Source organism: Galeopterus variegatus, unplaced genomic scaffold (assembly GCF_000696425.1).
Source record: "Galeopterus variegatus unplaced genomic scaffold, G_variegatus-3.0.2 Scaffold95, whole genome shotgun sequence".
NCBI classification, from domain to species: domain Eukaryota; kingdom Metazoa; phylum Chordata; class Mammalia; order Dermoptera; family Cynocephalidae; genus Galeopterus; species Galeopterus variegatus.
In genome coordinates this window covers 105965-114465 of record NW_007726206.1, presented here as the reverse complement: position 1 = coordinate 114465, position 8501 = coordinate 105965, and the positions used below count along the sequence as shown (strand labels likewise).

At 45.3% G+C, this 8501-nt stretch overlaps 1 protein-coding gene across 1 annotated transcript; it reads right to left on the bottom strand.

The window, feature by feature from the left end:
• Positions 1 to 1003: 1003 nt before the first annotated feature.
• LOC103598672 (tubulin alpha-1C chain) lies at positions 1004 to 8402 on the bottom strand. The gene is made up of 4 exons (XM_008582719.1): positions 8289 to 8402; positions 5032 to 5254; positions 4675 to 4823; positions 1004 to 2096 (listed from the first exon to the last, which is right to left on the bottom strand). The coding sequence occupies exons 1-4, from the start codon at positions 8289 to 8291 to the stop codon at positions 1122 to 1124; spliced, it is 1350 nt and encodes a 449-aa protein (XP_008580941.1). The 5' UTR covers positions 8292 to 8402; the 3' UTR covers positions 1004 to 1121.
• Positions 8403 to 8501: the final 99 nt, after the last annotated feature.

Sequence of the window (8501 nt, the reverse complement as noted above, 5' to 3'; positions counted from 1 at the left end):
AAAACACCAGTGGGAAAGACACTGAGCAAAGGTGAACACATCTGCAGCTGTGCCCCTATTGCCAGCCACTTGTTGGGCACTCACCTGAGTGGGTATGCCTAAGTACCAAAACTGGTTCCTCTCTTCTGCATGAGGTCTGGCCTTTTGGTCACTGTCCTTTCCCATCGCTGTTCAACCTTAGACCATACCACCAGTACCTGAATACCAATGACCAAACTCTCCACCATCCACCCACAATCATGCCCCTTCATCCCCCTGCCCTCTCCTAGCTCGCATTTGCCCCCAAGAACCACACTACCTCCAACAGGTGCTTGGAAGAGGTTGAAATTGGGGAACTCTGCACTCAAACTTTTCTACACACACACTCTCCAATTTTCCTTATCATTCCCCTACTTCAAATATTTTCCATGACATACATTGGGTCAAGTACCAATACCAGTACAACCTGTGACTATTGTAATTCTGCCTCAGCCAGTTCCACTTTTTTTCAAGCAGCAACTCCTTTATTACAATATTATTTGCCATTGTAGGTTTCGGCTAAATATGGCATAAATCAGCATAATTCCAAGCACTTCCCATGTAAATACTGAGAACAATTCTGGTGTGTGGCTGGTGACTTGAGTTTTGGCTGCAGCATTTACTAGCTATGTCACCTAACCTTTTGCTACTGGACATGTGGTCACAGCAGACCAAAAGCATCACTTGGGAGACTTAAAAAATGTATCTACAGCCCTACCTCAGACCTACAGAATTAGAACTTGCATTCTAATATCTACAGGTGATCCACATCCACATTTTCATTTGAGAAGCACCAGCCCAATCTATCTGAGCCAGTTGCCTCACTTATTAAATGGTTTTATTACCACTCATCAATTCAGGTCTAAATGAAACATAGATAAACCAGTTAACACAGTACATGGCACACAGTAAGCACTTGAAATGTTGACCGAATCTCCAACAGGTCTTAAGTGGGTCAAATATTTGCTGGGATACAGAAGCCAGCTTGACGTTTAAGATGGAAACATCACTTTTATTGATAGCTCAGGGCCACAGTGGACAGTTTCACAGAACAGAAATAAGACAGTCCCAAGACACTGGCATGTAAAATCACAGCAGACAGGTTAATACTCTTCACCCTCATCCTCTCCCTCAGCACTATCTGCTCCAACCTCCTCATAATCCTTCTCAAGGGCAGCCATGTCCTCACGGGCCTCAGAAAACTCTCCTTCCTCCATCCCCTCACCCACGTACCAGTGAACAAAGGCACGCTTGGCATACATCAGGTCAAACTTGTGGTCCAGGCGAGCCCAGGCCTCAGCAACAGCTGTGGTGTTACTCAGCATGCACACAGCTCGCTGTACCTTGGCCAGGTCTCCACCAGGTACCACAGTGGGAGGCTGGTAATTAATGCCAACCTTGAAGCCAGTAGGGCACCAATCTACAAACTGGAGGCTGTGCTTGGTCTTGATAGTGGCAATGGCAGCATTGACATCTTTGGGAACCACATCACCACGGTACAACAGGCAGCAAGCCATGTATTTACCATGGCGAGGGTCACATTTCACCATCTGGTTGGCTGGCTCAAAGCAAGCATTGGTGATCTCTGCTACAGAAAGCTGTTCATGGTAGGCTTTCTCAGCAGAGATGACTGGGGCATATGTGGCCAGAGGGAAGTGGATGCGGGGATAGGGCACCAGATTGGTCTGGAATTCTGTCAGATCAACATTCAGGGCTCCATCGAATCTGAGGGAAGCAGTGATGGAGGACACAATCTGGCTAATAAGGCGGTTAAGGTTAGTGTAGGTTGGGCGCTCAATGTCAAGGTTTCTACAACAGATGTCATAGATGGCCTCATTGTCTACCATGAAGGCACAATCAGAGTGCTCCAGGGTGGTGTGGGTGGTGAGGATGGAGTTGTAGGGCTCAACTACAGCTGTGGAAACCTGGGGGGCTGGGTAAATGGAGAACTCCAGCTTGGATTTCTTGCCATAATCAACAGAGAGACGTTCCATCAGGAGGGAGGTGAAACCAGAACCAGTTCCTCCACCAAAGCTATGGAAAACCAAGAAGCCCTGGAGACCTGTGCACTGGTCAGCCTGCAAAATAAAAGAGTTTTAATTTTAGTGCTAAGAGACATCTGGTGAAATCTGTAATGGACTTTAAGTCCATGATTACAGTGATCAAGCTTTTAAAACTCTTCTGAACAATATTTGCTAAGAAAGCAGTCATAAAGAGCTTCTAAGTGCTAAGTGATTCAGAGAAACTTTTGACAACTTCTGGGGAGCGAAATCTGCTAAAAAGCCTATTTTAAAATGAACTATTTTCATTCCCTCGGTCAGGGGAATCACAAGGTATAGAATGGATACAGGGCCCAAGTTTTAGTATTTGGGAGGACAGCCTCTGGTGCCCTTGGTGTGGCTGCAGAACAAGGGCCACTCATCAGCTACCAAGGGGCAGGGCCTGGGACCACCAGCCCAGTACAATGGATGTCTTACGAAGATTTGGCAGCTGCTTTCTGAGCTGGAATACAACAGAATAGTCAAGTTCCAGTGCCCTGGTGCTGGAGTCAGGCTGGGTCCAGATCTGGCTCTACCAGTTACTGGCTGTGACTGTGCCCATGTTCATTTCTCTATATCAGTTCTCTCCTTCATTAAATGAAGAGAATTGTAATCCACCTCAGGTTATTGAGAATTAAATGGGCACTTGAAATAGTACTCAGCACAGTAAGCACTCAGTATATGACAATAGGTAGTGGGAAGCCTATTCACTATGGGGAAGGTAATTTATTATCACAATTCCATGAACCCTCAGATAGTTGGGGCTTTCGATCACTTAACTGGGCTATTCTAACTAGCAAACTGCTACTGCATTTATTTGACCTTTCAGATAAGGTATTCTGTTGGCAATACCCACTTCTCAAAGGTGTTCAGAGATTTTTGGACATGCTCTACTAACCCCTCAGCAGTCAATATATCCTGTGGTCCACACTGTGAATAACTGAATGAGATCAGTGTCTAGGGCAGCCCCTAGTCTACCAATTCCATCCATCAAGCCTCCTATGGACACAGTAAGAACACCAAGGACAGATGTAATTGTTTTGGTAGGTAATGAACTTGACTCCAGAACCCTAAATAGCTTTTACTAGGTTTATTTGTCCCTAAAGGCAGGTCATGACTTCCAAGTCAGTACTTGCAGCTGAAGCTTGATTTGCTTGCACAGAAACCATTAACCCAATTTTGCTGGGAAAACTGATAAACATCTGAGAAAAGTATGAAGCCATGAATGATGCAAGGCCATTCTTTTTAGAATAGACCAGTTATGGCAGGGCTTAGTATAATGTGATTTTTCCTGACAAGCTACTCTACCCAGGCCTTCATGATTGATTTTTGGTTAATTACTTACAAGCTGCCCACATGCCTAAGAAGCAAAGAGTTATCTGATTGCCAGGCTCTTAGTTAAAATGATCCAAACAGTACATCTAACAACTTTATTCACACGAATAAAGTTGCCTAAGATTTTTCTGCCACAGGGTCATTTCACACTGCCCTAAGCTCTAGCAGAAAAGTAAGGGCACTGTTTGTGATTACTATATCTCAAAACCTTCAAAGTTTCAATGACTTTTTTGTCATAAGGAAGCTCCCCAACTCCACTTTCAGCTTTGTTGGAAGTTTCCAGGATTGGCTGTTTCTAGTGGGTGTTACACTGGCTTCTGAACTTTCTGTATTAACTTAAGGCACCAGTCCACTTTTATGAGTTTGATCAATTAGTAACATGTAAGAGCCAACCACCTACTCACTCAATGTGAGTAAGGTGGCCTAAATATGGGTGTCTCGGGCCGGCCCGTGGCTCACTCGGACGAGTGCGGTGCTGATAACACCAAGGCCACGGGTGTTGCTGACAACACCAAGCTAAGGGTTAAGATCACTTTAAAAAAATATGGGTGTCGGGGCCGGCCTGTGGCTCACTCGGTAGAGTGCGGTGCTGATAACACCAAGGCCACGGGTTCGGATCCCATATAGGGATGGCCGGTTCGCTCACTGGCTGAGCGTGGTGCTGACAACACCAAGTCGAGGGTTAAGATCCCCTTACCGGTCATCTTTATTAAAAAAAAAAAAAAAAATATGGGTGTCGGGGCCGGCCTGTGGCTCACTCGGTAGAGTGCGGTGCTGATAACACCAAGGCCACGGGGTCGGATCCCATATAGGGATGGCCGGTTCGCTCACTGGCTGAGCGTGGTGCTGACAACACCAAGTCGAGGGTTAAGATCCCCTTACCGGTCATCTTTATTAAAAAAAAAAAAAAAAAAAAAATATGGGTGTCTCTGTTTGCAGCAAGGAAGCTGCACTGCTTCTTGCTTGAACAAGGATGCTGAATGGTCTGGTATGTAAAAATGTTAAGGCTCCCTGGTTCTCACCTTGACACCAGGTAAACTGCCTTCACTGAATGAGCACAATTGCCCATACCTGCCTTGCAACACACACAGAAATAGGCAAAAGAGCACTTACTCCTGCCGCACAGTTGTCCTATAACCCACGACCATCTGGTTTAGAAATCCAGTTAATTTAGTGAGCAGGCTAAATTTCCCTTTAGTTGCAAAGAATGATTCATATAGTTTGGTCTCATTTATACTGCAAAAGAAAACTCTCGATCCACTTTAAAGCACTGTGTGTTTACCAGCTTGCGAATTCTGTCCAAGACGAGGTCAATGATCTCCTTGCCAATGGTGTAGTGCCCACGGGCATAGTTATTGGCAGCATCTTCCTTGCCTGTGATGAGCTGCTCTGGGTGGAAGAGCTGGCGGTATGTGCCAGTGCGAACTTCATCTGGAAGAGGAAAACAAACCAGCCACCCATCACTAACAGGCTGCACAAGCCTGATCAGCCATGGTGGGGGTGGGCAGAGTAGAGAGAGAGAGTGTGTGGAGTGTGTGGAGTGTGTGGAGTGTGTGGGTAAGTAATCAGTGGAACCCCCAGGACAGACCTCCTATCTCAGCACTCTGGGATCTCACTTGGGTTACTGAGGTCAACTCACCAATGACTGTGGGTTCCAGGTCTACAAACACTGCCCTGGGCACATGCTTGCCAGCTCCCGTCTCACTGAAGAAGGTGTTGAAGGAGTCATCTCCCCCCCCAATGGTCTTGTCACTTGGCATCTGGCCATCAGGCTGGATGCCATGTTCCAAGCAGTAGAGTTCCCAGCAGGCATTGCCAATCTGGACACCAGCCTGGCCAACGTGGATGGAGATGCACTCACGCTATGGGAAGGGAAAGAGAAAAAATAATAAAATTAAGGTGTATTAATATTTTGAATTTTCAGTAAATTTCTAAAAATATTCCTAGTAATATACAGCTATTCTTTAATCCTTAACATGATAGAAATGATCAAGGAAAAGCATCTGCTACAAATGCGGCAGATGGGTGTGGTCTGAATAATAATTTCACCTTGGCACACTTTAGCACATGGTACAAGCCCATTCATTGTTCCTACAGCCTTGCTTGAATATAAGATTTTTCATATTTAAAAAATATTCAAAGTACAAATTTTGTAAAATGAAGTATATTAAATTCAATCAGTAATGTATTGTAATTTCACTGCTTCCCTTTTAAATAAAGATGAAGATTTCTTCTAAATAAGACTTGGTATTTCAACATGGACATCTGTACTGCACCTGAGCCTAGAAGCCACACCCTTTTGCAGTCTATCTGCAAAATCCATCAGTAATAGGGAAATAGAAACTAGACAAGGTCTGCCTCATACATTGCTGCATTGCTCTATTTGCTATGCCTGGTGCTAGCCTGTACTGTCTGCTATATTATTTAACAGAGTAAGCTCTATTTCCAGCAACTGCCTACATGATCTCATTGTGCTGTTTTGCCAGTTTTCCTTCTCTGACCCAGCCTCGGACCATGGGCCTCAATTGAAATGAATTAATGAAGACGCACTAGAACAAAAGATAGCTGGATGCAGAGTATAATTAGTCTTTGTCTGCACCAATTTCATTACTTTTTTTAAAAAAAGTTTTTCCAAGATTTTCTCCACTGTAAAAAACTGAAAAAATATTAATTTTTAAAACAATAGTCCCTAAGTTAGAAACAAATATCACAAGAGAAGCTACCAAAGAATAAAAACCCAGTCAAAGGACAATGAATATTTACTTAGAACAATAAAATAGTATTTTCATTTTGAGATTTTCTACTCACCACTTAATATTCGTACTCTTCTCATCCGATAGAGATTTTCTACTCTACGGTCTTTAAGGTTACGACTTTCACAGGATCGCAACCCTCGGTGCTGTGCCCGCACCTCGCTCAGCCAGTGAGCCGGAACCGGTCTGTATGTGGGATCCGAACCCTCGGCGGGAGCGCCACCACGCTCCCAAGCGGTGCACTGCAGCAGTGCGCCACCGGCCGGCCCTACTGGTCATCTTTAAAAAAAAAAAAAAGTTACCAAACCCATTCCTGCTTAGTAAAATAAGGCAATGAACATAGAATCTGTACCCACAGACTTAAGAGGAAAACAAAAGGGGTGTTCGTTATATTTCATCATTTAAGGCAGATTTTCTACTTGGAGACTGACAGAGGACATTCAAAATACTGACACTAAAAATCTCCCATTACATTTTCCACAAATATTAGGGTTTCAAGTTTCAAAAAGCTAATAGAAAACTAGTTAAAGAAAATTCAACACCAGTTAAGTTCTCAAAGGGCCTAGTTTCCTAACCCAAGATAATAAAAACCCCAATTACTCACAACCTTTGACTTATGATCACCTTCCTACCTACACTCCCCATAAAACAATCAAGGTCTGACCACATCAGCAAGCTCAGTATTACCTGTGACTACTTGCCCAGCTCTAGGGCTGTGGGAGAATGGAAGTGGTTGATGTAACCAGCCCATGACTACTTATCATTGCATCATGATTACCTTCATCTGAACTTTGGAAATTCCACAATCCCCCAAAAGCTGGACAGAACTAGGTGTCTGTCTATGACAGCCACCAGGCCCAAGGAAATAAAGATCCACTCATTCTAACAAACACTTCTGTTGAAACCTTTTGAGCCCCCAATTTTTCTCTCATTGTTCACCAGTCTAAACTGCTTAACTGCTTTCTTGAAGCTTAGCAGGCAAAGTCAGTGGCCACTGCTTACCCTCCACTCCCTTGACCACTTGGGAGATGAAGTGAGGTGTAGGTGAGGGAGACACAGCCTAGGGTAAATGGTCTCTGGTAAAAACAAACAAACAAACCAGTAGTGTTTGCCTAAACAGGTCTGCAACTGCTGCCCTCCTACCCTTTAAGCAGTCCGACTACTTTCCGAACTTTTTTCCAGTATCTTTTTGGTCTTGCTTAGTGAAAAGCACTCAAGCAAGTTGTTACAGTCACACATTTTTGATAACTGTGGTAGTCTCTGAAGAGTCTAGAGCTAACTATTCACTGTATTCGTTTTTACTTATTTTTTTAAAGATACTATTTTGAAACATTTGATACACGAATACTTGTTTAAAAACATGGCTTTTTTTTTTTAGGTCGACCTCCAATAGATGTTCTCTAAGACTGTTTCGAATACCTCTGGAAGAGATACAGAAAATACTCAAGTTGTTATATTTCACGTTTCCTGAAAACTGAACTAAGAATTCATTGCCAGTACTAGTTTACTCTCTGTTTTTTAAGAAAACATCCTTTCGTAGACTTGTTTTAAAAATCTGGCTTACGTAAAAAGCTTTGGCTATAAACACCCCAAAAGTTAACTCTAGAAATGCAGGATCAGACAGCGTGACAGTTAATTATTCCCTTCGAAAGAGGAGCCCGCCTCCATCCTTCAGGTGGATTTGTGCACCTGGAAGCTTTCCCCAGAGCCCGGCCACAGGTGACTCAGCAGCGAGTCACAGGGCGCCGGAGAGGGGGTGCCAGGAAGTGTTTGCACGTCCTCTGGGGTCCAGCGCGTAAGGCAGTGGGAAGGTGAGGTCACTTGGGGAAACGGGGTAGGGCATTTTTAGTTTCTTCAAGTCCTTGGGGGCCAATGTGAAGGCTCCCTGACTCCCTGAGCGGTGGCGGGCCCCGGGGACTGCCCTCTCACTAGGATCAGGAGGGCTTTTCATTTCCACTGAGGGCCGTGACTTCGAGTCCGTAAGCGGCGTCTGCCCGGTGACTTCGGCTTTCCCAGCCAGGCCACCCAGAAACCAGTTTGACGGGAGGCGCCGGGACCGTCGGGAGCCGTCCCGGGTGCGACCCCACGTGCAGCCCGCGGCTCGGCGAGTCCCTCACCCCACTGCTCGGGGGCCCCCACTCACCATGACGGGGACTTGTAGGGCTCCGCGGCGCTGGAGGTTGGGGCGAAAGGCGACAAGGATCTCCCACTGACAGACTACCAAGGAGTCCGGGGGAGAAGTAGTGAGAGCGCGGCCGGCGCGGAAGGGCCCTATATACCCCTTCTCCGGCCACGTGTCGGGAGGGTATTGTGCATCACAGAGGATTCCCGAAACAGGCTTCAGTGTATAAAAATG

What these genes read in the sequence shown, in the direction of transcription:
- LOC103598672 (XM_008582719.1), bottom strand. An exon ending in CCTGGAACCCACAGTCATTG is followed by an intron (nt 4,824 to 5,031) that starts GTGAGTTGACCT and finishes TTCCTCTTCCAG; the next exon opens with ATGAAGTTCGCACTGGCACA. An exon ending in TGGACAGAATTCGCAAGCTG is followed by an intron (nt 2,097 to 4,674) that starts GTAAACACACAG and finishes TTTATTTTGCAG; the next exon opens with GCTGACCAGTGCACAGGTCT.